The sequence below is a fragment of the Dendropsophus ebraccatus genome, chromosome 8, assembly GCF_027789765.1.
Source record: "Dendropsophus ebraccatus isolate aDenEbr1 chromosome 8, aDenEbr1.pat, whole genome shotgun sequence".
NCBI classification, from domain to species: Eukaryota; Metazoa; Chordata; class Amphibia; order Anura; family Hylidae; genus Dendropsophus; species Dendropsophus ebraccatus.
In genome coordinates this window covers 33,737,010-33,755,818 of record NC_091461.1, presented here as the reverse complement: position 1 = coordinate 33,755,818, position 18,809 = coordinate 33,737,010, and the positions used below count along the sequence as shown (strand labels likewise).

The 18,809-nt window shown below is 39.9% G+C and overlaps 1 protein-coding gene across 3 annotated transcripts in view; it reads left to right on the top strand.

Moving 5' to 3' along the window:
- ADGRA1 (adhesion G protein-coupled receptor A1) overlaps positions 1 to 18,809 on the top strand; it is a 396,447-nt gene that overhangs the window by 294,530 nt on the left and 83,108 nt on the right. For all 3 annotated transcript variants that reach the window (XM_069980134.1, XM_069980135.1, XM_069980133.1), the window contains one exon: positions 16,359 to 16,486. In XM_069980134.1, coding sequence (XP_069836235.1) covers positions 16,359 to 16,486 — 128 coding nt within the window. The remainder of the gene's footprint in view (positions 1 to 16,358; positions 16,487 to 18,809) is intronic.

Here is an 18,809-nt window from a genome sequence, read left to right as displayed (position 1 = left end):
GTAATTGGCCATAGCTGTTTTTACAGTCTTACGAGACAGGTGTACATGACAGCTGAAATTCAAATCGGAAATGTTGCAATAAAATAATGCGATATTAATGGAAAATATAGCAAGAGAGCTGAGAACACAATAATACTATACAGGGGAGGGCAGTGCTAACCAAAGGGAAAATAATGAGACTCATCAGAGCAGAGAAAGCAAAGGTTCCATTTAATCAGTATATATTCTCATGCATGTAATAGGGAACCAAAGGGGACATTTCCAATCTCAACACAGCATAACCTGCAAATGCCATGATTTTAAATGTGGCCTCCTAACATTTACAATAAATCCTGAAAAGCATGAAAATATAATGACTGATCGTAATGATGGAGTGTTTGACATTACAGGTATTAAAATACTAACCAATGCGCTAGACAAACTCAAGTGTGTAATAATAACTAGAAAATCAACCCCGATTGCTTAGGTTATGGCCATAGCTTTCCCTTACAACTGTCACTGTGTATTGTTTTCTGTTTTGCATAAATTCTTTAACCCCTTGAGGACTCAATTTTAATTTTTTTGGTTTTGCTTTTTTATTTTAACCCCTTCATGACCGAGGACATTGATGCCAAAATGTCCGAGTTAAATTGATGCAATGTTCCTCCTCACCTTCTAAGAGCCATAACGCTTTTATTTTTCCACCTGCAGGGCTGGTTGGGCGTGGGGGGAGTCAGTTTTTGCGCCATGATATCTAGTTTTTATTAGTGTCATAGGTGTCATTGATGTATGAGATCGCAGCTGCCTGTCATTATATTGGGCTCTGGGGACACTGATAAGTGCGGGGCCACTCACACTATAGCGGTCCTGCACACATCAAAATTCTCTCACGGACAGTATATATACATTCCTCTCTAATTTCCCCTCCCCCCTTTATCTGTGGAGCCATATGTGGGTTTTCTTTTTTTTTTTGGGGGGGGGTGGCAATTGTACTTTATAATGACACCCTTCATTTTACCTTAAAATATACTGCAAAGCCCCCCCCCCCCCCAAAGGGATATTGGTGTGGTGAAAAAAGAAAAAAACATTTTGCAACTCACTGTTTTTATTTGTACACATTGCACCCCAGTGCTTCATTTTCAGCTTACATTGCTCATTGCTGCTCTCTAATGTCCTCCTTTGTTCTGCTACTTCTGAGGGCATGCTTTAAAGCCAATGGCTGTATCCATGTTTTCCCAGACTCCCTAGGGTTGTTTTTAACTACCTCAGCCACTGGTGTTCAAATGCCAAACCATCAGACTGCTTGAGTTGTGCTCATATCTAATTTATGGGGCTAAGAAGATGGATGTCACTGCATCTCATCTGCAACTAATGAAGTCCCATTGTTCAGTATTGGAAATGGACCTCTGCTGATTAGTAGAAAGGTGCCATCTCCGATAGATCATGTCTTCTGTTTCATCAAACAAATGGATGTTGGCGTGTCAAGGGAGAACCATCAGAGACAAAACATCCTGCAGCCATAGCTGGAAGAATACAGGCTGCTGGTGGCAGTGTTGTGGTGTGTAGAATGTTTTTGTGGCATTCTCTGGGCCTAGTCATCCATGTGGAGGCAATCTATATTTATGTGTGTGCGAATCCATTCTTACAGATCACCCATACATGCTGATTGCTGGCATAAATAGGATCTTCCACGGATGTGACATGTCATATAGGTAGAAATGTCTGACATTGGATTATAAAGAGGGACCAGGGTAGTATGTAGAAGTCTTGGCTACGCTCTTCCAATCATCTAGACATCTTTTGGGCCACTTTGATCATTGTCTTTGCTCTATAGAACCTTCCCGACCACCCACAAGCAGCTATGGGATGCTTTGCAGTCAGCATGACTCCAGATATCAGTGACAGCCTATGAGGACCTTCTTGAGTCCCTCCCAGCCTGTCCAGCTGCTATCTTTGCTGCCCCCAGTGGTTTCCCTGGGTATTAGCTGCTGGTCATAATGATGTCACTCCACTGTGTATATTCCCACTGCAGAATATGCAGGCATAATATATGTAGTATTTTAGAAAATAAAGTAGAAAGGTTTGTTATTCATAGCAGAAGATGAAAAGGTTGAATAGACTTTAAAGACTTGAATATTTCTTCCCATTCTCTCTTATATCTTATTTATACTGGAGCAGCCTACAGAAAGATGACAGGACAAAAACATCATTATGAGAGAAGTGAACTCTGAAATCCTAACCATTTTCTTAGTCTCATTATTGTCAGAATTTGCCAACGAAATGGCTCGGGTAAGATCTGACATTTGATCTCGCAGCAGCATCCAAGTGTAACAGTATTCATGGACTCCTGCATTTCCAGCGTTACACTTGATTAAAGACGTTCTCCCGCTATTATACGATATAAATTTTACCAGATGTTTGTGTGGGCTGAATTCATATTCATTCCATCTTTTTCTTTTATTTGCTCAAAAGATTATCTGCAATGTCACCAGAATTGAACATCCTTATTTGATTAAGTGTTTATTGAATCTCCATTATCCAACCTCCTGTATACAATGCTAAGATGTAATGTCTCCTATCTCGGCAAATGATGACTTTTTACAGCCTGGTGTAAGGATTTTAGAAATAAAATAGAAAGTGTGTAGAAGTATTTTTTTTTTCCTCTTCATTATCTACTTCCGTATAATGCAAATCAATTTTAGGAACTGTAGTTCCTATATAAGCTTTTCCTGTATTAGTAAAGGAGAAAAAACACTTAAAGGGAAAGGGTCAGTGGTGTAAAATGCTCAGGGCTGCAGACATGAGCGGGTGGGCCTAAAGGCCCTATTCCACGGGGCGATTATTACTCGGATAATCATTAAATCATTCGGAACGAAGCAATATTCATTGATCGCTTAATGAGACCTGGACCTATTTTTATCGTTGCTCGTTCTCAAATCGTTTACATGGAATAAGACGTTGTTCAGTCGTTCGCAGTAGCGACAACAAGGCGATCACAAGAACGATTATAAGTAACGATCATCGTTCCGTGTAATTGGGTGAACGATTTCAGGTCGATCACAATAGCTGTTGTTTGAGATCGTTTATCGTTAACGATTATCCGAACGATAATTGTCCCGTGGAATAGGCCCTAAGGCTCTATTATACAGAAAAAAATCTGCCCATTCAGGCCGATTCGGCAGATTATGGCTCCATATAATAAAGATGCCGATCAGCCGAAGAAAAGATCATTGGCTGATTGTCTTTCAACATATTGAAAAGTCATCGGCCGCTGACCGTGTATTGTTACCTGTAATAGCACTAGCAGTGTGTATAAATGTGTCTGCCCACTTCCCGCAGTCATTGCTAGAACTTGTGAGCCAGTCTCTGCAGTGACCAGCCGCTCAGCCAATTACTTTCAGCAGTGGCTGCGGGGAGCAGGCAAAAGTTAGAAGATCTGTGGGAGGGATTTCACAGGTATACCGAATGATAGTGGAGCCGTGTAATAGGGTCTATAAGTGACCGCCAATCTTGCAGATTAGCACTCGCTTATTCGGCAAATCGGGGCATGTAATACGGCCCTTAGTGTTTGAAGCCTGAGGCTATGTTCACACACCTTCAAAATCATGGCTGTTTTCATTGGAGGACCATCACTGAATGGCAAATAACAGTCATTATTATACAAATAAAGTAAAAAAAAAAAAAAATAATAACAGCTGTTATTTGCCATTAAATAATGGCCGTCCAATAAAAAGGGGTCGAGTGTGAACAGAGCCTATGGCTGTATCCATTATTTCCCAGACTCCCTAGGGTTGCATTGAATTGCTGTATATGCTACATATAGTATAGCACACAGCATTTTGTTAAAATAATGTACAGTAGAGTAAAGGGTAGAGATTGGCAGAGGAGGTGGCAGCCTTGGGTAAAGCTGGGTCAGCTGGGTTTCATCTTTTCACACACTGTTTTTATCTTCACTCAAAATTATGACCGTATTTTACCTTTATTTTATTATGTGTGAACAAGAGTCAAGTCCAAAAGTCAGTACTATGTTAGACATTTTTAATAATATATTAGACATTTTGTTTTTATTCTACCTGATAAAGTTACTGTCCATAACCATTCCTTATAGTGACTCTTCTGGTGCTTCTTATATTGACTTCTACAGTACATTGCTAGCAGGCCTATGGAGAAATTAAGAGCCACAGAAGATCTATTAGCTTATTTAGGGGGGGGGAAATCCTGTCTTTAGGTCCAGGCACTTTTGGGCCCATAAGAAGATGCCTATCCATTCTTGATCTCTTAGATATCATGGAGCTGATGAAGAAACTCTTAATGGGCCAGAGTCCTGGTGGTTCCTTTAAATTTACTTCTCCATTCTTGCGTCCCTACACAGAAATCCCTTTTTTTCCATTGCTAAAAGTAAAATGTCAAATCTCCATGAATCAGTTGTTCACACGAGAGGAAATTATTAAGAATATTTAAAGTATTTAATCCATGCTCACTGCAGTAGTAGTATCAGTAGTAGTACCTTCTCAATGTAAACAGTTGTACGCTTTAGCAATTCTCTTCAATAGGAGGGTCACCTGAAAAGCTGATTATTATTTGTGAATTATGACAGCGTTAAAATATTCATGGCAAGCGAAGCCCACTGGCCCATACTTGCATTATTTTTCCACACTGTTTAGCCACTGTTTAAACTAGTTTTAGACTTGGAACTTAAGTAGGTGTGAAAGTAGGGGGGATCCATACTTACCTTCCTAGCTCCCTCACCAGGTGTCTGTACTTGAGCCCTACTGCCCACCATGACTATTTAATGGAGCCCAACTATGAACTTCATGGTTAGTGTCTAGTGTCAGCCAATCAGCAGCTTTGGTGGTGTCATTTAATTAGCTGCTGATTGGCTGAGCATGTGTGTCTCAGGGTTCCATTATACAGGTAGTAACAGGTGGGTAGTAGGAGTGAGGAAGGTAAGTATGGCTTATTCAGCATCCTTCTCACTTGACTGAGCATCTTATCTAAAACTGTGTTACAGTGGAAATGGAAGTAAGATTGCTTCTTTTATTATGGTTATAGTGGTAATTGGCATAGGTCATATATCTCAAGCTTCCTTTGTATCATTGGAAATTCAGGTTTTATAGTAGTTGTCTGCCATTGAGTTGATGGGAGAAGTATAGTCAACAACCTGACTATTAAATAACAAACCACACTGTATTAGTTTCTAGACTGGGACTTAGCAGGGAGTAAAGATTCTTCATACATTATTGAAATTTTTACCCTAAAAAAAAAAAAAATCAAAAGTACTAGCAGGTGAAATTTTAATAAATGTATGAAGCACGTTCGTAAGTTTCAAGGATGTCAGGGGTGCAAGAAAAGATGTGAACAGCAGCATCGCCCTGTTGTTGCCGTTGTCGTCCATTATAAGTAGACGTTCTATCACCCTTCTATAAAAATACAAGGAAAAGAAAGTACTTGGGACAAAGTAGCAACTATAATTTAAACATTAATATAAAAGCAGATAAGAAGTGCTTCCTCTGTAGTCTCCCATTTGCTATTCTTCAGTGGAGGCACAGACAATACAAGACATGTGGCTTTACCTTCTGGCATGCTATTTCCTGTAACTATAGAAAAGCATTGCTGGATCCTATTACTGTTTATGATGAGCTAGTCACAATATGAAGTATTAGAAGTGAATCATCCAGCCAAAGCTGATAAAAGAAATAAAAAAAAGTCTAAAAAAACTGCAGAAAATAACCTATTTGTAATACTTGGAAACAGTGTATGGCTCTAAAGTGCATCTATCACTGAATTCAATAGACTAGGAGTGAAAAATTCTCCTAGTGTTAGGCCATGGACACCAGAAATAATTCCTCAGTGGGATTAAGAACAGCAGTCAATAGATCACTGCAGGGGGGAGGCTCATTCAACAACTGCAACTTTGTGACTAAGGCACAATAAACCATATAAAGGTTTGAAATTACTATATCTCTATAGGTTTAGAACCCATCTCAGTAAAGTCCTGGGAGGCACAATGCGAATAAATATTGTGACATCATGCCAAGAAATGACTTGATGACTTGACTTGTGAATTGACCATACCATATATCACTGCACTCCTGATCTCTTCAGCAGGAATTTCTGTATTGGGAAACATAGTGAGGAACAAAGAGTTTGGGGGGGGTGGGGGGTGTCTGAGAACTGCCAGAAAAGAGTTATTAGATGTTGATATAATTCTGTAAGTCCTGTGGGGTCACTTCGAACAGGAAGTTCTGTCCCTAAGTATGGTTGACTTTGTTTCCTCTTCAATAAAAGTTCAATCTTCATATCACTAAGTAATATAAAGTGAACTTGTCGTCGTAAAAAAGGAGAAACAACCACCTGCACTACTGAAACATATACAGACTTTTTTTCAATATGGATTTAATTAGGGTATGGGTTCATATAACGTATGGGGTGCTCACTTCTACTGAAGATATAGTGTATCATGATAGACATAAAAAAAGGAGAAACGATAGCTGTTTCACGTAGCATGGGTACGCTTCTACAGACACTTCTACGCGTCTGTAGAAGCATACCTACGCTACGCGAAACAGCTGTCATGCTGCTGCACTGATTAGAAGGATCTGGCGTCCTCGTCCATGCTTGTCCTGCTATGATGTTTTTAAAGAAGAAAATGAATAAAGAATTAGTTTTTAATGGTGAGTGCCCTCTTCATTTTTTTTCCTTTTTTGATAGAACTTGTGGTCTTTACTTATAGTATTGAAAGGACAACTTGTTCTCCAAACCCAAATGTTCTGCGTTTAATTTCCCCGTGGCTGCATAAGTTGCATGCAGCTCTAGGGTTGCCAGGAAAACATGGATACAGCCTATGGCCTATGGCCTATGGTGGCATCCAACTTAGGCAACCGCTGATAATCAAATGCCAAGCGGTCAGACTCTGAAAATGTTGTTGAACCCGAACAGCGTGACCGGTCTGCTTAACACTACTACTACTACTACCAAACTTCCTTGATTCACATTGTCTATGCTCTCCGCTGAGAGCCCCAGTGTATTCCCATGAGATTCTGCTCCACAGTGCTGACTACTGCCCCTTGCTTGTTACAGGCATGAGGCACAGGAGACACGCCGATCTCATTGAAGTATACTAGTCAGCAGATAGAAGAGACAGGCAGTGTAAGGGTCCTATTAGACAAAGCGATTTTTAATGATTAACGATAAATGATCGCAAACAAGCTTGTTTGTCATTAACCTGAAATCCTTCACCATATTACACAGAACGATAGTCGTTACTACCATTGTTACTACGATCGTTTACTCCATCTGATTCCAGCAAGAGAAGGAACGATGAGCAATTACACTGAACAATTGGGGAACGAATGCGGAATTACAGCGAAAGATTAACGATGATTTTAGGGTCAGATCTAAATCAACGATCAATGACACACAAACGATTTTTTGGATCTTTTTTCTGCAATTACACGGGACAATTATCTTTTAAATACGAATGACATCACGATAGTCCACGCAATAATCGTCCCGTGTAATAGAACCCTAAGTATGGAAACTTTTATAAGGCCATGTTCACACAACTTATATTTTCGTAAATATACGGGAGTTGTTACCGAGTGCAACAACGGACATGATTAATACAAATATATACGTTATGTTGCCGCCTATGGAATCCCGGCCGGAGTGTATACACATAGTATACGCTCCGGCCGGGATCCCTAGCGGCGCTGCAAACAACTAACATCAGTTTTCTGTGGCCACTATTTATTGAATAGTGGCCACAGAAAACCCTGTCAATGCACACTATGGAGCAAGCGGCTCCGGCTGCATGCTCCATTGTGTGCAGTGGGGAGTTCTGATGCAGGCGCTCATGGATACTGCGGTCTTATACAGCGTCTGCACAAAGCCTCACTCTGTATCTAAATATTGCATGGGCTTGTTTTCTATATAACTGCACTCCTGGCCCTTTGAATATTAAAATGGCGACCTCAGCATCAATCTAGGGAAGAGTTTATTGGGAAGAGGCTAGACAGGATTTTGTAATCCTGTAGTTTACAATAGGTTCTCCATACAAGAGAAACTTACTTCCTACACACAGGAGAATAACTTGAGGTCAGATTGGGATCACATGACACATCTACCATAAAGAATGGATTTAAATGGCATTGATGCAAGCCAATCTGGGATAAATAAAGTCACACTGCCAAAATATTTCTAATAAATCAGCACCGTATTTCCCAAAAAGTGTGGAGTACTTCTTTAAATACATCCTAAACTCTAGTTAAGGACACAAAACATCTGAAATGGTGCCAAGTACAATATGTAGTGAATCTAAAAAAAAACCCTCTTTTCCATCCAGCTGTTCCTGTCAGTTGATATCAGTCTTGTGGCCTGGCAGTTATTTTAATTAAGCTTTGTCTAACTGCTCCGTCTCCCTTGTGTCACCGCAGGAGCTTTTAATATTGATCTAGTGTTCTCCAAAAAAAAAAAATTCTGCCTTATATCTGATAAACCAGATTGCTATACTTGACTGTTTGTGATGAACTGAATAGGCTGCCAGTAGTTCACTATATCTGTGTGATAGATGGGCGTAAGGTCTAAAAGGAATGCTACTCGAATGGACTTTTGCCGAAGGCTTTATCGCTGCTGTTGTGCAATCTGGCATTGAGGTTCCAAGGTGTCCATCTACTTAAAGTAGATCTGTCATTACTACATAAATCCATGATGGTCTCCGCTAGTTATATTTTTATTATAGACAGGAACACATAAAGTTATGTTTTTTTATTACTATCCTCAACACTGAAGAGGAACCAACCAGACCATCAGTCTCTTTTTATGTTTATGGTGAGAAAACATAATAAAGTAGGAGGACTGCTAGTCTTATACATAACATGCATTATTTAAACCTACTTTATAGATGCAACCTAGTTTGGGCTTTTCGTAAATTTTTTTACAAATCCGCATTCAAACCCATAATGTAAATTTTTCTTTTTTTAAAGGGAACCTGTCACCATCAAAATGCTATTTAAGCTATCAGGATAACGTTATAAAGCAGAAGGAGCTGAGCAGATTGATATATATCTTTATGGGAAAAGATTCCAAATAACCTGTAATTTATTGATTGAAATCTCAGCTGTTTCCAGGCTAAAGAGTCCAGTCCATTGAGTGACACTGCCCACTGGACTCCTTATCACAGAATGATCAGGGATTTCAATCAAGTTACAAGTTATACTGAATCTTTTGCCATAAAGATATATATCAATCTTCTCAGTTCTTCCTGCTCTATAACATGATTGCGATAGAATAGATAGCATTGTCTAACAGGTTCCCTTTAATGGTTGCGCATCCGTGAAGAAGTGCCGAATAGGCAGGAAACAGCTGTCGCTGCTACACGCGAGGCGTCCTCTCGTTATACCTGTTTTTACAGATTTTTGTAAGAATTCAATAAAGATACGGTGAAGACTTCCAATGGTGAGTGCCATGTCTATGCTCTCTTCCGATATACATGATCTTTGAACTGAATGCACATAGAGCACCACCACATGTTGCCACCAACTTTCATTTGCCGTACTCTTCATATGAGTCCTATTTGGAGTAGCTGTAGTGCCGTACCCAGCAATCTCTTTTTGTGTGAATACTATTGTTTTTGTGTCAATGCATGTGTCTAAGACCCATAATATTTCTAGTTTTTTGTCAAGATACAGTAGCAGTGTTTATGAAGCAGTTTGTTGCAGGGCTACATTTTGAAGTACATAGGACATAATGATTACTTTTTATTTTACCAGTTTTTGGGAGGCGGGATAAACAAGAAAAAAAAACTCGCCTAGTCTGGTATTGATCTATATATTATATATTTTTCTAGTTAGTATTTAATTTTTTATTTAGATTTTTTATTTATTTGTATACACAATTTTTATGTTTTATGTTGTTTTAGTCCCATTTTGAGACTTGCTTTCTGTTGTACACTGCCATACTCTTGTATTTCAGTGTATTATGGCTGTCAGTCTTTGGCTATGTTCACACAACGTTCTTTTTAAGTAAAGAACGGACGCTGATTGCAATTGCCTCAGCGTCCGTTCTTTACTGCAGGGGCAGCATTGCATTGAAGTCAATGCAATGCCGCCCGTTGTGTTCTCACATTGTTATTCTAACGGCTGATCTTTAGAACGGGCATTAGAATAATGTGCCTGTCAATTATTTCCGGACGCTGTTCACTGAACAGCGCCCGGAAACATCAGCTGTTCACACAAGGCAATGTGCAGCGGTGACGCACATTGCATTGTAGTGAATGGCTAATTGATTTGCAGCCACCGGTGCCCGCAAATCAACTGTGAAAAACGAACGTGCCTGCTGCCGATACGGAGGAACGGGTTGCCATGCAACGGACGCTATTAAACCTTGTGTGCACCTAGCCCTACACTGACAACCTTATAATACTCTTTACTTATATAGCACCAATGTATTCTGCTACACAATCTATAGGGCACATGTACAGACAAAGTTGGACATGGTTTAGTTATTAAGTATCAAATCAAACAATAAGAGTGCTAAGACCCTGCTCTCTAGTTATAAAAACAGAGTTTTGCAACTTCCATTACCCTCTATGGAACTTACATGAACTCCATTTAGCAGCTTTCAGCTTCCTGGCCATCTCCAGCACATGCAACCAGGATGGGGAAACCTACGGATAGGTGCTGGTCCCAAAGGTGGGATCAGCATCTATCAGACATCCTGTGAATGTGCAGGTGGGAAAAAAACCCTTTAGGGTAAATTCACACAGGCAGATCCGCCTGGAGTCTCACGCACAAAATCCGCAGCTAATTCGCAGCTAATCTGCAATACACATATTATTCTTCTTATTATTAATACGTGTATTGCCGATTAGCTGCGGATTTCGTGCGTGAGACTCCCGGCGGATCCACCCGTGTGAATTTACCCTTAAGGAGTATTCCGCTCAAACTAAACTTTTAATATGTTTCTGCCCTTGGGAAGAACATAACAAACTGCCTATTCACAGCTGGTTCAGCCAATTAATGACTGAGATGGGACAGCTCTGCAGCCAGTGATTGGCTGAGCTGGCTGTCACTGCCGGGACAAGACCTTCTAGAAAGTGGAGGTGGGATTGTTCAGCTGGGACCTGAAGCTGATGCAGAAAGGTAAGAAGAGGCTGTTTGTTTTGTTCTCCCCTAGGGCAGCAATATATTAAAAATTTATTTTGAGAGGAATACCCCTTTAATTTCCCTGTAGAACCACCATGAAGGATGTTATAATATACACATGAAAATCATGCTGTCCATGTAATGCATGAATACGCAGAGACATCCAGAGGAAAAGCTCCTGAACACTCCTGAGGACCTCTCATCTATTACGGGAGATGTTCATATAAAGGATTATAGAGATATCATATGGAAGCTGAATTGTTTTCTGTGCTTCAGTATGGTAATGACAGCACACATATGCTTCACATGTTGTGCAATGCTTAGACAAAAGGTAACACATTGTTGAGCAGTTGCTATGGTTTTATTGCTTACCTGCAAATTATGAGTGAAAATACTGTATGTCGACTGTACAGTCCCTTAGGCTTTCACAGCTAACAATGTGATTTTTTTAAAAAAAAGAAAGAAATTAATTTGTAAAAAATTTGGTGTATTTGTGTAAAAGTGTAAAAAAAAAGTGTTTTTAACATATATGGACATATCGATATTAGATCTTCGTTTCAACAGTATATAAGGAAATGTAATGGAAGATTAAACAGTAACAAATTGACTTGAAATAATCTTTCCAGAATTTCAAAGTACAACATATACGCTTTCTCTCTTGTCCCATCCCTCCTTACCCACCCAACCTCAATAAAGAACAGCTCACATATCTCCATCGGTATCCGTGCCCAAACACAACCCAACAGCCCAAACTGTTTTTTATTATTTACAGTATCTGACTTTATGAATAATTGGTAGATGTATTGAAATGTTAATATATAAATAATAATTATAATGGCCACTGGACACTGTCAAAAAAACTTTTGACTTGTGGAAGAGACATACCAAAATTTTAAAAGGTCCAACAACACCATGGAACACCATTGACTAGGGAAGGCAGAGTAGAGGACACACACCAGTTAACCAACAATCCTAATTAAAGGCTGAGTCTCCTTCACGATATAGGAAATCCGAAAGCACCCAAGATAGTGAGCTCATTCTGGCCTCTATGACTTGGGTATCCAAACTGCGGTCCTCCAGCTGTTGCAAAACCACAATTCTCATCATGCTTGGACAGCTAAATCTTTGGATTTGGCTGCCCAGGCATGATGGGAAATGTAGTATTGCAATAGCTGGAGGGCCGCAGTTTGGAGACCCATGCTTTACGACCTCTCAACACTTTTTAAAGCGACAGGTATACTTTAAAATTAAAACAAAATACCTGTCCTCCTATGTCTTTATGTATACAGTCCCTCTGTACTAACTGGATGTGTCTTCATGGTAAAAGACTCCAAATAAGCCTTGTATTGTTTGATCCCACAGTCATAGTCTCTCAGTGACTTTATTGGGGAGAACGTAGTCTTTTTGTCCATTTCCAGAATGTGTCCTGTTTATATGTTGGACTCGAAACATGATGTTAACCTAGATAATGATTGTTTGACTGGAAACCATAAGGTGATTGTCAATGTATACTTTCCACAACAATGTAAGCCAGCCGTATTATCCGTCTGAGGACTATTTCATAAAGCCATCATCTGTAATTAGTTTTAGTGCTGCAGTTTTCATTATACCAATAGCGACTTATTAATTTCTCAATAACGCAAGTGTTTCCCTATGAATGAACTGACTGGTCTCTCCTGTGGATACCATCCTATTTATTAATGTTGCCACAGCATTATACTAAGTGAGTGAATTTGCAAACAAATTTTTATTACCCCTATTATGATGCACTTCAATGAACTTCATACAGACATGGACAATTAACATCCTCATTCAATTAGAGAGTAGAACGGCGTAAACACCAAGTACAAAGAGCCGGCACGCTGGAAGCTAAGAATCACGATGAAGAGTAACCTGGACTTGTGGTTCAATAGCTCGCAGAAAAGTATAATCAAATACATGCCATGGCGGCTCTGTCCTACTTTTACACGTCTAAAGCTTGTTACAATAAATCAGTGTTGGTAAGGCAAAAGTCACGCCGTGTTTCATGGTCGTATTCGGCAGGATGGTTTGATATTTTTTCGAGGCTATATGACTTCTTTGAACAGCTCAATGTCAGGGCATTGTGTGGTCCCACATATGGATCAGGGTTTAGTGGATGTTCGTGAAGAAGCTTCCTGCCTAGTTGGAAACTATGTGGGACATTTACTAAGGAGTCTAATAAGTGCAACTATTCTAATGGGGATTGGTGTGTATTTTGTTCTAATATCTTGTCACTGATTCATTTACATGTAGCACTACCATAGTAAATGCATCTAAATAAAAAATATGAAATATGAAATAATTGTGCAGTTTTATTCACCAGGTTCTGACCAGACCTAAGCTTACGCCAGTTTAAAAAAATCGCAAATGATAAATTGGGTGTTAATCCCGGATTATGCGAACTTTTGGGTGAATACTTAAAACGGGCAGATTAAAAAAAAAGTTGCATCAAAAAATATTTACCTGTCAAATACTGGTTCATAAAGAGAACTTAGACCAAAAATGGGTAAAAAATGCAATTATTCACCAAAAATTAGGCACAAACTCCTTGATAAATGTCCCCCTATATGTTACCAGAGAGGAGCAGCGATGTTGTAGGGCAGGGTTGCACTTGCTAATTATTCCAGAAAAGACAAGATAGGTTACATATGGATGGATAAGATATTTCAATTCACATAATTTTGCCATACAAAAATTCAACTTGCTAATAAATCCCATAGGGCACAGGGTGCTAAAGATGAAGGTAAGTTTCTTATCTTTATCCTTAGTGTTGTTTTAGGGATATTAGAAGTTTATTTAACATGTCAATGTGGTACACTAGGGGTGTGGCTACAGCCTTCAGTGCACCAATCCCCTGGTAGCCCCGCCTCCATTGCTCCAAAATTCCTTATTAGCATAAAAAATAAACTGCTAATTTCCTAAAATGGTGCTGAGGATGAAGGTGAGAAACGTATCTTGATCCTCAGCACCCTGTGCTTTATAGGGACTTATCAGCAGGTTAGATACTTCTAATCTGCTGATCGTTTCCCTTTAAACAGGCTAACATTACCTTTTCATCCCTAATGGAATAAATCCCTGATCTGGATCTAAGAGGACTAAGGTTTTTCAAATCTCTAGTTATGAAATACTTACTGGTGTATTCTAATTATTGGTCAAGGGTGTATTTGCTATAGAGGTCATCCCTGAGTTCATAGAGAATAATAGAAGATTGTACTAGGGAACTTCATTGGGTTCTTTCCTTTCTATAAGGAATATGAGGGGTAAGGGAATAGTAAACAAATGTCTTGCCTTCAGGGTGAGGATGGTGGTGGAGTAAATTAGCATTGGATGAAGGGTCTCATACATTCCATTAACTGGAATTAATATTTTAAATAATTCCAAACAATGCACTGGAGCCATAATCTATATACAGTTGTTATGTATGATCTGATTAGTGACTGCACTGCTTATATCCTCAAGGATGGATTTGCCTTTATACACTGTAAGGCTATGTTCACACAGCGTAAAAGTACGGGTTTGTACGGGTACTTAGCACGCCAAAACACCTTGCATGTTCTTTTATGGGATGCCAGCCGGAGCGTATACACATAGTATACGCTCCGGCTGGGATCCCAAGCGGCGCCACAAAGAACTGACATGTCAGGTTTTTTTGCGGCCGCAATTCAGTGAATTGCGGCCGTAGGAAACCCTGTCAGTTCACACAATGAAGCGAGTGGCTCCGGCCGCTTGCTTCATTGGGTGCTATGAGGAGTTCTGATGTGGGCGCGCGCTGATGTGCCCACATCAGAACACTGTGGCCGGAAAGATCATCCAGACAGTACTGCAGTACCGGCCGGGATGATCTTTTCAGAAACCGGCCGTTCCGTGACCCGGCCGGGTCACGGAATGGCCTGTCTCTTACGCCATGTGAACATGGCCTAAGCGTGTTTGTACAGACAATTCGGGAGGTTTATATATGAATGCACTAAACAATGTGTGTTTATATGTTAAACAGGTAATCATACTAGCCCTTGAAGGGACAGGAGGACACCCAGGGGGCTGAAATAATATTAAGCAAACTTATGAAATCTATCCTTCATTTAAAAGGCTTGTCTAACCAATTACATTTTTCTTTTTACCAACAGCTTACAATTGTGCTCACATGTCTTACAGCTGAGAATGGTATAAAATAATAAAGTAAAGTAATACTCACCTCCCCCTGGTTTCCCACCAGCCTCTGTGCTTCCTGGTCACAATGGTGACCTGTTATGGCCAGTGACTGGCTGCAATGATCACATGTCAATTTCAAGAGTAACCAAGAAGTATAGAGACTGTTGGAATATTTAGAAAGGTTGCAGAGCGGGGTCAGTAAGGGGAGTATGACTTATTATATTGTTTTACACTAGCCTTCAGTTGTGTTAAACCCTTCACTATGAAAATGCTACCTAAGCTATTGGCATCAGGTTATTGAGCAGAAGGAACTGTAAATATATATATATATATATATATATATATATATATATACAGTATATATATATATATATATATATATATATATATAGAAAGATTCAGTGTAACTTGTAATTTATTCATTGAAATCTCTGATGTTTCCAGGCTAAAGAGTCCAGTACATTGAGTGACACCGCCCACTGGACTCCTTATCACAGAATGATCAGGGATTTCAATCAGCAAACTACAAATTATACAGAATCTTTTCCCACAAAGTTATATATCAATCTGCTCAGTTCTTTCTGCTCTATAACATGATGCTGATAGATAAGATAGCATTGTCTTGGTGACAGATTCCCTTTAAGGTGCAGGCTACTTGATGGGTGGAGACTTTCTGTACCTACAGGCTCCTCAAACTGTATGTCCATCCAGTATTTCCCACATGGTAAATCCAACACTCCATTTAGCCAACATTTGTCTTATTTTCTGTACACGTGATGCAACCTTTTATCGTATTTTACTGTGACGGATCTACAGTTCTAGGCAGTGCTATATTTCTATGTACTGTATATAACCTATTACTGCCCTTTTTACCATCAATTGAATGTAAAACAACTCAAACTTGACTTTTGATTATGCTTAAGTTGCGATATACTGAAACCTATGCAGATAATGATGAGTTGTTCTTCATAAAGGGCTGTATTCGAGAATCTTGACAGAAGCTATTTAATGTGTGATCCGTGTAGATGAGGCTGGAAGTATAATGTTGTTTGCTTTTCTTGTTAGGATTTGAAGACGGTGCTGTCTCTTCCTCAGTACCCAGGGGAGTTCCTGCACCCTGTGGTTTATGCATGCACTGCTGTTATGTTGTTGTGCCTGTTCGCATCTATCATCACCTACATTGTGCATCACAGGTAGGAAGCCTCTTCTTATGCTTTACCTTCATGTGTGTAATCATACTATTATCCTGAATTGCTTGTTAAATAGCAGAATTTTAATATGCAGGGATAGCGCTGAATGTCTGCACTGTGGAGGGAGGATGCGGCATAGGAAAGTCATCCTTAGGGTTGGTATAATGGTTGCTGACAATTTAACAGCATAAATATTTTACCGCTAAACAGTATTGTGCCCCATTCCTGTGGTTATCCTGTGCCGACCTAACAGAAGATTGGAATAATTATCTACAAAAATTAGACAAAATTCATAATCCTCAACAGAACTCGCAACTGACTGTTATAAAATAATAATACAGGAACAATATATTACCAGTTATGTCCTATGATTATTACATATTAAATTGCAGATAGGGTTATATCTACTGTGTAGAAATAATAGTCGTGAATCACTGAATACCCGTTAAGTAACATCCTTTGTAACAATTGGTTCCCAATCTGCGGCACAGGACCCATTGATGTGCCGCTGTCCTGAGCTGGGACAAGGATGTTGGTGCCGTAGGCAGATAAAACAAATAGAGCATCCCACCTTCTCCCTTGTAATTACACATAATATTTATAGGTATAGGTATATAGAGATACAGATCACCGGCACCGACCCTATATAAAGTCTCAGTCTTAAACTGTGTAGGATACAATAGTAGGCTATGTTCACACAATGTAATATAAGTATTAATCACGGCCATTGTTGCAGATTTGCAACACGGCCGTGATTAATACTGAACTTACACTGTGCTGTAGAGGGAATCCCGGGTGGTGTGTATACACATAGTACTTATATACATACACATATTATACACTCTGGCCGGGATCACTAGCGGCGGCGCAAAAAACTGACATGTCAGTTTTCTGTGGCCGCTATTCATTGAATAGCAGCCGCAGAGAACCTGTCAGTGCACACAATGAAGCGCGCGGCTCCGGCCGCATTGTCCATTGTTTGCAGCAGGGAATTTAAATGCAGAAGCACAGGAGTGCGCCCATATCCGAATTCATTAGTAGTGAACATCATTAACACCAGCAGTTCTGTGATCCGGCTCGGTCACAGAACGGCTGGTGTTTTACTACATGTGAACATGGCCGTAACTATCATTGCTAGTGGGGCTCAGAACGAAAGGCAGAGAATCCAGGATACAGTAGTAAAGATGATTGAATGGCACTCACCGAAGATGTGGATTGCATCTTCATTTCAGTGAAGCATAGCAGGGAGGGGGATATTGCAGACATACTTACTCCTGGAACAGTCTGTTTTGGGACTCCATACTTCCTGGCCGTAGAAGGGCGGAGTCCTGAAACAGACTGTTCCAGGAGTAAGCATGTGCGTAATATCCCCCTCCCTGCTATGCTTCACTGAAATAAAGCTGCAATCCACATCTCCGGTGAGTGCCGTTCATTCATCTTTACTACTGTATATATATACTGTAGGTATGCCTCTAAGTAATAGTCATGGAGCTACTAAATAATACCAGTATACAAGGAACAGATATTATTACTTTACATATTACCATCATTCTGTCATTGACCAAATTTATCTTAAAAAAAAAAAAACTTTCTGGGAGCGGTAACGTCTTAGGCTGGGTTCACACTACGTATATTTCAGTCAGTATTGTGGTCCTCATATTGCAACCAAAACCAGGAGTGGATTAAAAACACAGAAAGGATCTGTTGACACAATGTTGAAATTGAGTGGATGGCCGCCATATAACAGTAAATAACGGCCATTATTTCAATACAACAGCCGTTGTTTTAAAATAACAGCAAATATTTGCCATTAAATGGCGGCCATCCACTCAATTTCAACATTGTGTGAACAGATCCTTTCTGTGTTTTTAATCCACTCCTGGTTTTGGTTGCAATATGAGGACCACAATACTGACTGAAATATACGTAGTGTGAACCCAGCGCCATAGTGTGAACACACTTCAAACAACCGAATGACCAAATTCCTACCTCTCCACACCCGTCAATGGGCAAAGATAATCTCAGACCGGGTTCGCTCCAATCCCTCCAGCTAGGTCAACAAGCGGTCAACCGGCACGATAAGTATCCACAAGAGCAAAGCAAAATTAGGAGAGCAATCCTTATCTGCTACAATGATTTGAACTGGTAATCTGGGGAACTTCTTATTACTCACACAAAGGTGGGGAATTGACTCCACACTCCCATCCTATAGCCTGGTTTGTGTAGTCAGAAAAGCTTTAGGCCCGGCTATACCTGTATCCATACTCAAGAAGCTGCATCACGCCGATGATACTTTTCCTTTCCGTTCAATGATCCACAACCTCAT